Here is a 14,949-nt window from a genome sequence, read left to right as displayed (position 1 = left end):
ATGGGCTCTGAAGTCTTGTCCTCCCCTCCCCCCCCCCCCCTCTCTCTCTCTCTCTCTCTCTCTCTCTCTCTCTCTCTCTCTCTCTCTCTCTCTCTCTTTTACTATACTAAAGATGGACATCATTAATGTTGTCATATATTCATTGGATAATCACCTGCTATGTTACACTATCTACAATAAAAGCATATATAAAATGTTTTTTTTTTAAATCAACATTATTGTCATGTATGTACAGGTATGTACTGATATTTGTTTCTACCAGTGTTGGTGTTGCTTTGTTAGAGTACTCTGATTACTTTTTTGTGTTACAAAGTAAACTGACTACTTATTTGAAACACATCACAGTGAAATGCTAATTGTGCCTGTGCCAGGGTGACAATTGTCTGTCAGCTTCAATATCTACTTCCATAACACTGCATGGTGGTGAATCCAGTACAATTACATTTTATTTACATGTTATCATAATCATTAACATGTTTTGAGCATTTACAGTGTGTTATGCAAAATGTTGTATTGCAGTATGAGTCATTATGTTAGGATTGCTGCAATTAACTGTATGCATTGAGATTAGCCAATTTTAATATAGGATTTTCATCACTTCCAATTTCACTTGTTTATCCTGATCAGATCAAATTAGTATCCTGACCTGAACATGTATTTATTTATGTATTTTAATTAAGAGCTGGAGAAATGGGGAGACCCCTGGGATACAGTATTTAACACTTTATCTAAACAAATATCACTTACAGTTACTGTATAAAGCAAGTATCTGCATACCTTACTGAACTGAATGGAAACAAATCCTGGACAGTATTGTAGGAAAAAACACCAGTATGGTCCCAAACACGTATGTGGAAACGGCTAAGACGGTACTAGAATTTGTTACAAACATTGCTTATGCCCCTCATTCTGAAAAGGGCTTTTAGGCTTTAAGGGATTAATTTATCTCCCGATTCGATCCTGTCAGGATATATATTGTGATTCTTAAGTATTGCAATTCTACAATTATTGCAATTCGATTTTACGATTTATTGCAAAGAAAAATTTAATAATAATTTCAAAAAGAATTAATAACAATTCAAGCCAAGGGAAACAACTCGCAAAATTTGAGGGTGCTGGTCATATGCTCACAGTGCGGTTATCTTCTGCCATTTTCTCTGTGATTGTTTACTTGGCTCATACGGATGACATAGGAGATGCGTTCGGAAATTACGCACCGGAGCACACTCGCCTATTAGTTTGTATTGGCCAGTGCACTCAGTGCTGTATTTTCGAACGCACCCAACACAAAAAAATAGCCTACACCTACACACTGCCATCTGCTGGATAAATATGGTAGTTTATGTCACCCCATCACATAAGAAAATTAAGTAATGAATGAATTCATTAATTAAAGCTGCAAGCAGCGGTGACCGGGCCCTCGCAGCTTTGTCCATGTCTTGATGATATCTTAGGATGAATGGTACAGTAGAAAAAAATCATAACTCCACCCCTGGTCCGCCACAGCTTAAAAGGTGCGCGGATAGGCCTTAGGTTAGATCACATATTTTAATAGCTTTTTTTTTTTTTAGAGAGATCTGACGTTCATAGTGACAGAACACTGTCCAAAAAAACCCCCCAAAAACGGAAGTCTCGCTAGACGAGATTGAAATCTTGAGATTTCAGTCTCATCTAGCGAGACTTAGGTTTTTTGTTTTGTTTTTCGTTGCACCTATTTTGTTGCAGGCCTATCCGCACACCTTTTAAGCTGTGGCGGACCAGGGGTGGAGTTAAGAACTTTTTCTACTGTACCATTCATCCTAAGATATCATAACATCATAGAAAAGGTAATAAAACTTTAGTCCAAAATTCTCCTTTAAGGATGAAGTTAAAACAGCGGCACAGAATAATAAGTCACATAAGCCCCCAGGCAAAAAACTCAGTATGGGCAATGCCTAGGCTTCTATCTTTTTGTATGCAAGATCATTATTAAGATGGATCTTCAAATGTTCATTTCACAGATGTTTCCTTTCATTCCAATCACATTTAAGAAATCACAATTATGTTTCTTGAGCTTAATATATACTCCATGTGCAACAGTGTTGCTTTCTTGACAAAACAAACTAATCTACAAGGTATCCACATTAGAGCTGGGATCGGGCTGATTTTTTTCAGCCCGAATACGACCCGTTACCGACAGCTTTGTGTCCGACCCGAATCGAGCCCGACCATTAATTATTAATATGCGTCCGAACCGGGGCCCAGAACCAACGCTTTTTTTCACTCACATTTTTTTCTTTCTTTTTCTTTGAGGAACGCTCTTTATTAGTCAGGCAAGATGCACTGCAGACTGCACATTATAACACGTTTGCGTGTCAGTGTAAAATCCTCAAAGAAAAAGAAAGGAGAAAAAAAAAGAAAAAGCGACTGACTGATTATACTAGTAGGGTCTGTAAATTACCATGAAAGGGGATCGTTTTATATACAGTATGTTGATTATGCAACGCACTCACTTCAACATGTGGAGTTAGGTGGTTTGTCCATCATTGATTAGAATGATGAATTCAGATGAAAAAATCTCCACATTAATGGTCAAAAACCTCTTAACTCCACTTTTGGGTAAATTGATGATAATATCATGTCAGATTCAAGTATCTGACAATGTATAAAGTCACCATACCAACTTTGATGAGGCAGTATTGTGACCATGCTTTGTAAATACACTGACAGGCATCAGCTGATGTGTGTGTTAGCAGCTGGTGAGTGATAGTATACAGTTGTTCTTAAACCTTTTGGGCTTTAATACCACCTTTCCCCGATTTCTGACCTTCTTGACCTTTACCAAACTTTTAGCTATAGTGACATCATGCCCTAGCACATTCTAAAAAAGGGAAGGGAATCAATGTCATGTTTGAGGTGCAAACAAAGATTTGGCTCCTTTTCGTGGCTTGGGGGCTTGAAACACTAATATTTGGTCTTCATTGTTTTGTCAAGTCACATCAGGCGCTGGCTCTCTTTGTTTCTGTCACATCTGTCTGACTATTTCTGTATTTGTCTCTCCTCACCAGCTACTTCTTTTTTTCAGTTTTTTTCTGTTCTGGCCCCACAGTGGTGGAATGATCTCCCCACTGAAGTCAGGACAGCAGAGTCACTGCCCATCTTTCGCCGCAGGCTGAAAACCCACCTCTTCAGGAAACACTACCCTTCCTCTTCGCCTTGCCTACTTGTTGTTAACTAGTTGTACAAACTCTTGTTTTATTGTTGTATTGTTTTATTGGATCTTGTTTCGATACACTTATTTGTTTTGTCTCTTGCTCATTTGATTTTGCTATTTGTCTCATCTGTTTAAGAAAGTAGGTAGCTGATATATTGCACTTTTACCTTAGCGATAGGTATACTCTTGGTTGCTTGTTTTAGCAGAGAATGCACTTAAGACTTAAGGTGATTAGTAGTTTCGTTCCCTACCTATGTTGAATGTAAGCTGCTTTAGATAAAAGCGTCTGCCAAATGACCGTAATGTAATGTAATGTAATGTACTTCTCCTTCACCTTCTAACTTGCAATTCTCCTTTCACCCACTAGATGCCCTCAGACCTTCACCATATACCCCTAAGTCAAAAGTTGTCAATTCATCAGATCCCAATTAGAAAATATCAGAATTTTATAGTAGAAACTCTTCACATAATTGAAAAGTAGACTACAAGTTGGATGGGAAATACTAATTTAGTTTTTTGTTTCTATGATCATCATAACTGAAAATATGGGTCTGTTTTTTTTTGTACTATTTTTTGTGTTCAATCTATCTATTTACCGTTTAAATAATAGCGATTTTATTCAAAGCGCTTTACATAGATTGTGCATTACATTACCGCCCGTTTACTTTACAAACATGTAAACAAACTATTAATCCTTGTGCTGTCAATTTGGGAGCGATAGCATATTCCAGTCCTATATATTTAGAATGTTAGTGGCTCTGTACTGCATCCAACACAATTTCTGGTTGATTGTGGACAGTACTGAACCTTTTGTGTGGACATCAGACAAGAAAACGAAGGTTACGAAGGTTACCACGGTTATGTGACCCGGTTGGATCACTCCAATGTGGGTATCACTCCACAGCGGACGGATACATTCAAGGTAAGGATTAACTGATTCACTACCGTGCGCACCTGTGTGTGCATGGGGGTGTAGCCTCCCCTATATAGGCACACCACACCCACGCGCGCCTGCTTGAAGAACATTTCGAGGCGCCTCAAGCACCACGACAGGATTGGAGTGATCCAACCAGGTCACATAACCGTGGTTACCTTCGTAACCTTTGTTATGTTTCCCCTCATTGGATCACTCCAATGTGGGTATAGAAGTACCCAATTCACCTGGTGGTTGAGGTAGGAACAGTCAGGCCAACAAAGAAGGCTGAAAGCATAGAACCTACCCCGAACCCAAGGAGGAGCTGCCCAGTACTGCCGACACCACTGCATTAGGTGTCGCCACGTTGATATTATAAAATCTGGCAACGGTGGCAGATGAGGCCACCGTTGGCCAACTGGCTGCCTTAAAGGCTGATTAAAAACTGGCTTAAACTGGCTGATTAAAGCTTCTTCTAAGCTAGAGTCAAAGGTGCAGGCCACTTCAAACTAATTTGGTGTACAATGATACTAATGAAGGCTCTGTTCCATTCTGGTCAAACAGAGTCAGGGTGCTGATATTGTGCATTTTGGCTCACTGGAAACACTCTGCTACACTAGTGGGTCTCAAAGTGTGGTCCAGGGACCCTCATGGTTCCTTGAGGGGGTTCCAAATGGCCCCTTAAAAGGTGTGTAACTCTGAGAGACCCTTACGGGTCCATTTGGTTCCATTTGTACACTCTCAGAGTTATGGGGGTCCTTGAAATTAAAAGGTTTGAGAACCACTGTGCTACATGAAATGGAACAAATTAGTATCATTGGTAAAACCTGTGAAGGGTGTAAGGAAGAGGCCCAATTTCTTTCCAATATGGCTGCTGGGCATAGAGCCTATTACAGCTAAAAACCTATATAAAATACTGTAAGGCAATGTTTTCAAGTTACAGACTTCTCTGCAATGCTTGATGCTCTGAGAATGTATCACATATAGAAGTAGTTTTGAGGAAAAATGTAGCCTACATAAAAACAAGAGTCTAAAAGGACTTGACTAATCAGGTGCAAGGTGAATGGGCTAAGAATTTGAGTGCCAAGAGAACAAGGAAACAAGCAAGCAAAATACTTGTAGGCTATCTGCAATGTATAGTCAATGAGCAGGACGTTTATGGTGCAGTAATTGTGCAGTTTAACCTATGTGACACATTTGGCATAACATAGGGGATATTGATGAACAGAAAGTTCATTATGCTCTAGATAGGCAAAAACAAATTGCTTAGTTTCACCTTTTTAATGTTGAATGCACAATAAAACAGATTTTTAGGATTACAGTAAAACAAAACAAAAAGCAATACGATAAATCACAAAATATACAAAATATATTCAGTGCATAGGGTATAATATTTGTTCACAATTACAGTATATGCTCTTCCACATAATACTGGTAAAATCCGCAATTAAAACAGGTTATTACAGATAGTAAGAAGAAAAAATAGACAGTATGATGTACATACAGTAACAGTGTTCAATATTTTCAGCATTTTGCTCAAATGCTATCTCACTGGCATACATGTTCAAATGATTACAAGAAAGTGTAAAACAATTATGGAACCCATATCATGTTTGATGAATCGTTGACAAATATATTAAGTAATTAAGCACACAGTGTATGAGCAATCAAGGTAGAAGATGTTGCTTCAGTATTTAAGGCCCTCTAGGCCTCTATGGATACTCTTCATATTACTACTGCAACCTCTTGTCCCCTTTTAATGTGTGGTGACCTGTGGGATCTAGGGAGAAGCATAGATGAAAGGTCACTCTCACAGAAAGATAGTGGTGTAAAGTAACTAAGTAGTTTCAGTGCTTTTACTTCTACTCCACTACATTTCAGAGGCAAATATTGTACTTTTACTCCACTACAATTATTTAAAAACTTTAGTTACTTTGTAGATTTTGATTATTATTACAAAACATACATTAACCACTTCAGCCCTATATACATTTCGGCCATTTGAAAATAGCCGATCTACAAGCTCACAATGCGTCGCGATGTGACGCATTGTGAGCTTGTAGATCTGCTATTTTCAAAGGATGTTTATGAATTTTATACATTTGAAAACTTGTTCTATATTCTGCGTAATGAGTACTTTTAGTTTTGGTACTTTAAGTACATTTTGATACCAATACGTTTGTACTTTTACTGAAGTCAATTTTGAATTCAGAACTTTTACTTGTAATAGAGTATCTCTACATTGCAGTATTGGTACTTTTACTTAAGTAAGATATTTGAGTATTTTTTCCACCACTGCAGAAAGATAATAAGCTCACAACGAGTCGTTACGCGATGCATTGGAAGTTTGCTATTTTGGCACGGAACAGCATTGTATGATGGGGAATTATCGGTCTTGTTCTCCATAACTGTAGTCAGTTGGCATACCCGTTCTGTTTTGGTTCATTTTTCACACAGGGTTCATTTGATTGGCTTGGCACCAGGGTCCTGGATGGCTTGATTCTAGGCTTAAAATAATTGATATAAATGTTTTTGGAAACCTCTATGGGAAAAATGAATGGGGTCTGGAACGATGGAACCAGAAAATGGCCGCCACTGCTATGCCCTAAAGGGAAATGAACCGGAACAGAGCAGGAAACAGGTAGGCCTATGCAACCTTATCGAAACCTGGGACTACAGTTGGGACTACAGAGCCTATGCATACTAGGCTCTATGCACAGCAGCCCAGCAGCACAGCATTTTCACTTCCTTCACAGGTGTTACAAATGATACTAATGAAGGCTCTGTTCCATTTTGTATAGCACAGTGGTTCTCATATTTTTCAATTTCCATGACCCCCATAACTCTGAGAGTGTACAAATGGAACCAAATGGACCCGCGGCATTTGTACACTCTCAGAGTTATACACCCGTAAGGGGCCATTTGGAAACCCCTTAAGGAACCATGAGTTTTTTAGACCCACTGGTGTAGCAGAGTCTTTCCAACATGCACAATGTCAGCACCCTGACTCTGTTTGACCAGAATGAAACAGAGCCTTCATTAGTATCATTGGTAACACCTGTGAATGTCTTCACAATAGGCTATGGCTGCTTGCATAGAGCCTATTCTGACTTGTTATTGGCCGAGATATATTAGTTGATTACCTGATTGTCCTGAAGCTCCTGGTCATCCAGTCCACGAAACTGGTTCTCTTGGTCCATCGGGTCGACCTGGTTGGCTTGTTCGTCTTGGTTCAATGCATTTGTCTCATTCTTCATGTCGAAGACAGAAAAATGACATTTAGCTTATTTTGTCTCACAATTTAGAAGATTGTATTTATGAGACTGGTGCTGATCAAATAAACTTGGTGAAATTGTTAGTATAACCCTTGATCAAGTGGTTGTCAAGACATTGCACCAAATAACACTGTACAATAAAAACAAAAGCAGATTCTGACCTCATTTCCTTGGACATTTAGATTATTTTCTTCTGGGCCTGCAACAGCAAAATTTTCATTAAAACCATAATTTGCAGCTATATTTCACTAGCTATATTCAGAGGAAGCAGAACTAATTAATTGTATTCTCATGTACTTGTGCACAAGATGTAACAATTATTCGAATATTGAATCTTGAACATTGAATAATACATACATTATTGAACATGAATTATAACCAACAGAATATTACTAAGAACAGTAGATCAATCCCCCGCTCAATTAAGAATTAAAATGCTCTTTCACCTGAGCTGCGTCTCGGCTCTCTCCATCTCTCCAGATTCAGCCTTGGGATTGTGTTGCAGTTGACGAGCCTTGATGCCACAGTGAAGACGTCCTGAGGAACAGTGCGGATTCCAGTGTTGTCACAGATGATCGTGGCCAGGGTTACGCGTTGCAGTTCAGCTCTCTGTTCACGGGTGAAGACGCCTGGAGCCTCATACCACAACCTGGGAATAGAAAAGAAGGTGTGAGATACACACACACACACACACACACACACACACGTGTATCACGCACACACGCACGCGCGCGCACGCACACACACACACACACACACAAATGTTTATGTATGTATGTATGTATGTATGTATGTATGTATGTATGTGTGTATGTATGTATGTATGTATGTACTGTATGTGTATGTGTGTGTGTGTGTGTGTGTGTGTGTGTGTGTGTGTGTGTGTGTGTGTGTGTGTGTGTGTGTGTGTGTGTGTGTGTGTGTGTGTGTGTGTATGTATGTATGTATGTATGTATGTATGTATGTGTGTATGTATGTATGTATGTACAGTATGTATGTATGTATGTATGTATGTATGTATGCATGCATGCATGTATGTATGTATTGTATGAATACTGCGTACTGTATGTATTTCTATATCACTCACCTGTCCCCTTGACGGATATCCTGGAACTGTTTTCTAATGAGACAGGCAAACAGAAGGCCAACGCGGGCACCTCCGCTAAAAGGCTCGGCTACGCCACCGAGCCAGACATCGATGTTATCAGGTGTGCCATAGAGCTGAAGCAGCCTGCGAGCCAGGTTACGGTTCTGCAGAACTAGACCAAGCTGAGCCTCATTTTGAGGTTGAGAGAGCCCGCAATGCTTGCGCCAGGCGTTGTAACCTTGTTGGTAAACAAAGACATTTGTTATGGATTGTGATGAACCCACTAAGGCGTAAGGTTCCGATTCTACAAATGTCTTCTAGATGCTATAACAGTTTTCTGAAAAACGTATGTTGTTATGTTAGTGGTTCTCAAACCTTTTCACATCAAGAACCTCCAAAATTATATATGTATTTGGCCACGGATCCCCATCGCAAAATACTTTGTTCCAGGGACCCCCAGAAGCAAAGATTTGAGTAAAAAATGTTTGCTTTAAAATATATATATCAAATTTTCACGATTCTTTTAAAATAGCAGATCTACAAGCTCAGAGCGCGGCACTCGGTGCCGCACTATGAGCTTGTATATCTGCCATGTTTTAATACCCAAAGTATAAAATAATGATAATAATAATATTCTAATAATTTAAGTGATTACACAGATGTGTTCCCAGCTTGTAGATATGCTATTACCCCCCAAAAAGTTGTTTTTTAATGTTTTATATATTTTAAACATTTTGAAATCTTCGCATAGGCCTATAATGAAATATGGAAACAATAAAACTGGCACATCCACTGGACGGCAGGTGCAGGACCAACAGTGGATATATATAAGAGAAATAATAAAGTGAACATTTTAAAAGAAGCGCCCAGTCAAGGCTTCAATAAAGCCTTTACTGGGAGCTTCTTTTACATCTTTTAGTGTGCGGACTTTCTTATTTCTCCTATAATGAAATATGGACACCAGGTTGAAACACATGTACTGTACCACGAAGGCCATGGTCACGTCCTCTAGCCATGTTGAGGGCGCCCAGGTCCAAAGCTACTTCAAAGATGAATTTGAAAAGCTGGTCCCTCACAGCATCCACCAGCATGTTATCCTGAGTGTTCAGTTTAGCTGGCGATCTAACCATGCCACGCAGCACGGGGTCAATGCCACCTGAGAAAACCAATGTAAAACAAAATTGGTAAATTTACAATACCCATTGAAGAAATATTATTTAATACAACTGTCCGATTGTCTTTGAAAACACAATCATTTTTTTGGACTTCACATTTTTACATTTTTGTGATGAGTTAGCCTATAATGTGAATCATGAAAGATATGTTTTCTGCACATTACACAGTGTTGCCTTCATGTATAGTACACCAGTGGTGTAAAGTAACTAAGTACATTTACTCAAGTACTGTACTTAAGTACAAGTTTGAGGTACTTTTATTTCCAATTGTCTATACTTTTACCTCTACTCCACTACATTTCAGAGGCAAATATTTACTTTTACTCCACTACAATTATTTGAAAACTTTAGTTACTTTGCAGACATCGATATATTACATTATAAAACATACATTAACCACTTCAGCCCTATTTTATACCTAGGCTATTTGAAAATAACAGATCTACAAGCTCACAACGTGTTGCATCGTGACACGTTGTGACTGTGAGCTTGTAGATCTGCTATTTTCAAACATTTTTACTTTTACTTTTGGTACATTTTGATAAATGTAAATTTTGAATTCCGGACTTTTAATTGTAACAGAGTGCGTCTACATTGCAGTATTGATACTTTTACTTAAGTAAAACATTTTAGTACTTTTTCCACCACTGTATAGTACACTGGTCTTCACTGAATGACGTACTGTACCTTCAAAAACAACTCTCCAGGGAGTAAAGAAGGCCTGGAACAAGGGGACATTGCGGACGTTAGCCTGCCTGTAGTTTTCATCCAGCCGGGGCAAGATAGGCTGGAGTGTGTTGTGTGCAAAGCGGTACGCTGCTGTAGCAAACACGTTGGAGATGCTAGGGTCCACGTTAGGGTTGTAGCCATGGTAAGGCCCAAGCCTTCGGATTTCGGCAGGACCAAGAATATGTCGCAGGTAGTCCCGGAACACGAACACCTAGAAGATATGGAATGTTGTGGTGTGTAAGCCTTCATGTGCAGGAACAGTGAGTGTCTGGATCATATATGGGCAACTGGCGGCCCGGGGGGCGGCCACATGCGGCCCCCACCTTCACTTCATGCGGCCCGCAGGTTAATATCGGAATACTGATATATTATTGATTTCAGCTGTTACAATTCCAAACATGCAAACATGACCCGCTTTAATTACTTCAGTCTGTATTAGTAGCTTAATGACTGGTATTAAAATACTTAAAATATTTTTTTATGTCCAATGTATTTGTATTTAAGTTCATAAAGTTAACATAAGTATAACTAAATGCATTGGAAATTAAATAAAAATGTTGCTTTTCAGGATTTCAATTAAAAAATAGCCAAAAATAACTCAGCTTGGCCCGACATTATATTAACCCGACATTATATTAAATGTGGCCCTCTGGAGTGAGTGTGGAAATACAGTGGCCCTCTCCATCATCAAAGTTGCCCATCCCTGGTCTGGATGAATATATGTACAGTCTGTCTCTTCTGTAGTCCTGGCAGTTCTGTTTTAGTAGTTCACTTGTTTCTCCATTTTGTCTGGAGATGATTATGGCGAGGAGGATGAAGGAGGAAGCTGAATGCTATCCTGGAGGACCCCTCTCATCCGTCATCATTTATTGATAGACTGAACATATATATCTATTGACTGTACATACTGTGTATTCTAATTCTAATCTAAGCCTATGTTTATGTACCTTGATTTGGTGCTTAGTCTGCTTACTATGTACCTGCACCTCTCCTGTGTTTCATACTACACCTGCATTTCCCTATGGCCTAACTTATCTTGTCTTACACAGATTTATTATTATTATTATGTTTTTAAAGGGATAGTTCACCCCAAAAAATAATCTATCGATTACTCACCCCATGGAGACTTGAATTCATGGATATTTTTGAGTGTTTGTCGCATTCCTAAGCCAATAATTTGATGACCAGCGGACAGGCAGTGGTTCCGGTAGGAGACACAAAGGAGGCTCTTTGTGTCTCCTACCGGAACCGCTGCCGGTCATCAAATTATTGGCTTAGGTATGCGACAAAAACAAAAAAATATCCACAAATTCAAGTCTCCATGGGGTGACTAATCGATAGGAAAAAAGTCATTTTGGGGGTGAACTATCCCTTTAATATGAGAATTATGAGCACAAGTTCATACGTTGCAAAGGTCATGTTACCTGTGTGTAGGCACCATTGATCTTGCGAGCCTCTTGGTAGAGCGTCTCACTGTCCCAATGGGGGTTAATTCTCTTCAGTGCACGCGCTAGACGGTTGTGTTCACGCAGGAATAGCGTGTGAAGAGATGTCAGGTATAAGTTCTCATTCACACGGGTGTCACCTGAAAAAAAAATAGCAAAACAGACAATGACCAAATATCAATCACTTCCTCTTGTCAACATGTCAAATACTATCATTGGATGTTTGCCTTAATTTGAGTGGTCAGGTGGGCTTTAAAAGAATGTATCAATAGCATTCTTCATTCGTCATCAGATTAAAGGGATATTTTTTAGTTTTGGTCACATTCCTAAGCCAATAATTTGATGAACAGTGGACCGGTAGGCTGCAGTTCCGGTAGGAGACACAAAGGAGACTCTTTGTGTCTCCTACCAGAACATCAAATTATTGGCTTAGGAATGCGACAAAAAACAAAAAATATCCATGAATTCAAGTCTCCATGGGGTGACTAATCGATAGAAAAAAAGTCATTTTGGGGGTGTACTATCCCTTTAAAAGATTTTATTCTCAGCCTCAGAGTCAAACAGAGCTCACACTAACCTGCAAGGAAACAGGGCACCTCTGTTGCATTTCGGTCACCGGTGATCTTTCTGCGTGTGGCACACATGTTTCCATTCATAGGGTCGAAGGGAAGCAGTTCACGTCCATTGTCTCGGAGTGACGCATTGACACGCATCAGGCCCCCGTCATTTGTTAAGTCACGGAGGCGAATAGCTAGCTGTTCCTCAGCCCCATATACTTGGCCAAGGTCAAGGAAGGATGTCAGAGAGTTGATCTGCTCTCTCTGGTTGGGTTCACCGCCAAAATTGAAGGCAGAAGTTCCTGTTCCACAAGCAGGTGCCGATCTGAAGGAAGGCAGGCAACCTTCAGGGGGGCGGGGGCGACGAGGGTCATCTTTGGGGAACTGTTCATTGGAAAGCATAGATTAAATCACTTAAGCCGTATGTACTTTGACAAAATAGTGAAAATAGTTGTCCTATTAGTTTAATGGCATATCCAACCCAGTGAGCCATAGTTGGCTATTAGACTATATATAGACGTCGATATTATAGACGTAATGGCTATAATATAGACATCTATATAGACACAGGATGTTGCAGGATAATAACATAACATGAACATAAAGATTATTGCAGTAAGGCAGGAAGAAGGACACCAACCACAACGGGGATGCAGGGCTCTTCTTCCTCACAGCTCTCGTCACAGTTAACGCCTTTGCTGAAGGAACGAATGCTGGGGGAGAACGGCGTGAAGCTGAGATCGTGATCGTTCCACTGGCCAAAGAAGGTGGTCATGAGGGTGTTCTCTCTGTCGCTGACCACGTTGGCATCCATTGTGCGTAGAATGCTGTTGGAGACCTGTCTCACCTTAGAGAGGAGCAGAAATTGGTTACGTTTGCGAACGTCATTTATTGAAGATGTTATTCTGATTATGTCACGCTTCATGCACAGTGGTGGAAAGTAAGTAAGTACATTTACTCAAGTACTGTACTTAAGTGCAATTTTGAGGTATTTGTACTTTTACTTGAGTATTTCCAATTTCAAATACTTTTACTTGTACTCCACTTCATCTCAGATGGGGATTTTGTACTTTTACTCCGCTACAATTATTTGAAATCTTTAGTTACAAGTTACTTTGTAGATTTTAATTATTATTACAAACATACATTAACCACTTCAGCAATATATGCATTTCGGCCATTTGAAAATAGTCGATCTACAAGCTCACAATGTGTCGCGACGCATTGTGAGCTTGTAGATCTGCTATTTTCAAAATAATGTTTATACATTTGAAAACTTGAAATGGGACATTCTTCATAATGAGTACTTTTACTTTTGGTACTTTAAGTACATTTTGATACCAATACTTTTGTACTTTTACTCAAGTACATTTTGAATTCCGGACTTTTACTTGTAACGGAGTATTTCTATATTGCAGAATTGATACTTTGACTTAAGTAAAACATTTGACATCTATATCATACCAGTGGGAGCATGAAATTGTTGATCTTCTTTCTGGAGCCTTTTGTCAGGAAGATCCCATCATCGTATTCAGCAGAAAGCCAGCGGGCGAACGGGGTGTTGGAGGCCCCAAGGCGAGGGTTCCTCCTAAAAATAAATATATGAAAGTCATGCATTTGATAGATTCAATTGAGAAACCCAAAGGAAGCAGACAATTCCAGACACATTTCTAACAAATTTAGCAGTAATATTAGAAACACTGTTCTGGAACATTTGCTTTTCTTAACGATGAGTTTCAAAAATGAAATTGATGTCTTGAAAACACAAGGTGCTCAATCATCAAATCAAATTATATAATTACTTTAATTATACTTTAATTATATAATTAAAGTAGTCCTATCAAAGTTGATGATAGAAAGTGACACATAAAGTGATTCTGATTCTGATTCTGTTATACATCTTGATGGCTATATACAGCCTAATTAGGCTCAGCTGTGTAATGTAACAAATGCAAGATGGCAGCTCTCACAAGTTGTTGCAGACGCTTGTGGCTGTGCGAAACCTGTCCAGGTTTTGGATGGTGTTGCATTGTGGGTCACGCACTCGAGCAGAACATCCCGTTATTTCAGCGAGGCTCGTCAGCTGCTCAGGAGTAAGAAGATCTGAAAAGAACCAATAAAAAGTTTGTGTCTGTGAGTTTCTATATAATGCAGCACAGGGGTCTTCAACGTTTTTCAGGCCAAGGACCCCCTAGCTGAGAGAGAGATGAAGCAGGGACCCCCCCACTACATATTATTCAGGTCAAATGTGTGTTTTCAGACATTTAACCACTTAAACTGTCAATACTTTGTAAACTTGACCGTTGGCTCTGTACTTGGTCCTCTCTTTTTTCCCCCCCTCTACACCAAAACTCTTTGCCAAAAATAACAGATCTACAAGCACACAACGCGTTGTGTGCTTGTAGATCTGTTATTTTTTGGTTAATGTTCCCCTCAGAATAGGGACGATAGTATTCAAGTGGTTGGTGTAAAAAAAAGTCCATATCACACAAAGATTTGGCGGCCCCCCTGTAGTTACTCTGAAGACCCCCTAGGGGTCACGGACCCCCTGTTGAAGACCCCTGATGTAGCCTAT

At 39.5% G+C, this 14,949-nt stretch overlaps 1 protein-coding gene across 1 annotated transcript in view; it reads right to left on the bottom strand.

Moving 5' to 3' along the window:
* Positions 1-5,378: 5,378 nt before the first annotated feature.
* The window catches only part of LOC311041915 (eosinophil peroxidase-like), a 16,754-nt gene continuing 7,183 nt past the window's right edge, over positions 5,379-14,949 (bottom strand). The window contains exons 6-17 of the mRNA XM_084052398.1: positions 14,345-14,477; positions 13,839-13,962; positions 13,015-13,221; positions 12,395-12,758; positions 11,797-11,957; positions 10,331-10,583; positions 9,454-9,624; positions 8,469-8,706; positions 7,828-8,030; positions 7,543-7,580; positions 7,250-7,357; positions 5,379-5,886 (exon numbers count right to left, since the gene is read on the bottom strand). Coding sequence (XP_083908524.1) covers positions 5,863-5,886; positions 7,250-7,357; positions 7,543-7,580; positions 7,828-8,030; positions 8,469-8,706; positions 9,454-9,624; positions 10,331-10,583; positions 11,797-11,957; positions 12,395-12,758; positions 13,015-13,221; positions 13,839-13,962; positions 14,345-14,477 — 2,024 coding nt within the window. The 3' untranslated portion in view covers positions 5,379-5,862. The remainder of the gene's footprint in view (positions 5,887-7,249; positions 7,358-7,542; positions 7,581-7,827; positions 8,031-8,468; positions 8,707-9,453; positions 9,625-10,330; positions 10,584-11,796; positions 11,958-12,394; positions 12,759-13,014; positions 13,222-13,838; positions 13,963-14,344; positions 14,478-14,949) is intronic.

The sequence above is a fragment of the Gymnoscopelus microlampas genome (genome assembly GCF_963454915.1).
Source record: "Gymnoscopelus microlampas genome assembly, chromosome: 3".
In the NCBI taxonomy this organism is placed as follows: Eukaryota; Metazoa; Chordata; class Actinopteri; order Myctophiformes; family Myctophidae; genus Gymnoscopelus; species Gymnoscopelus microlampas.
Note: the sequence above shows the minus strand (reverse complement) of the source record. Positions and strands in the feature narration are given on the sequence as shown.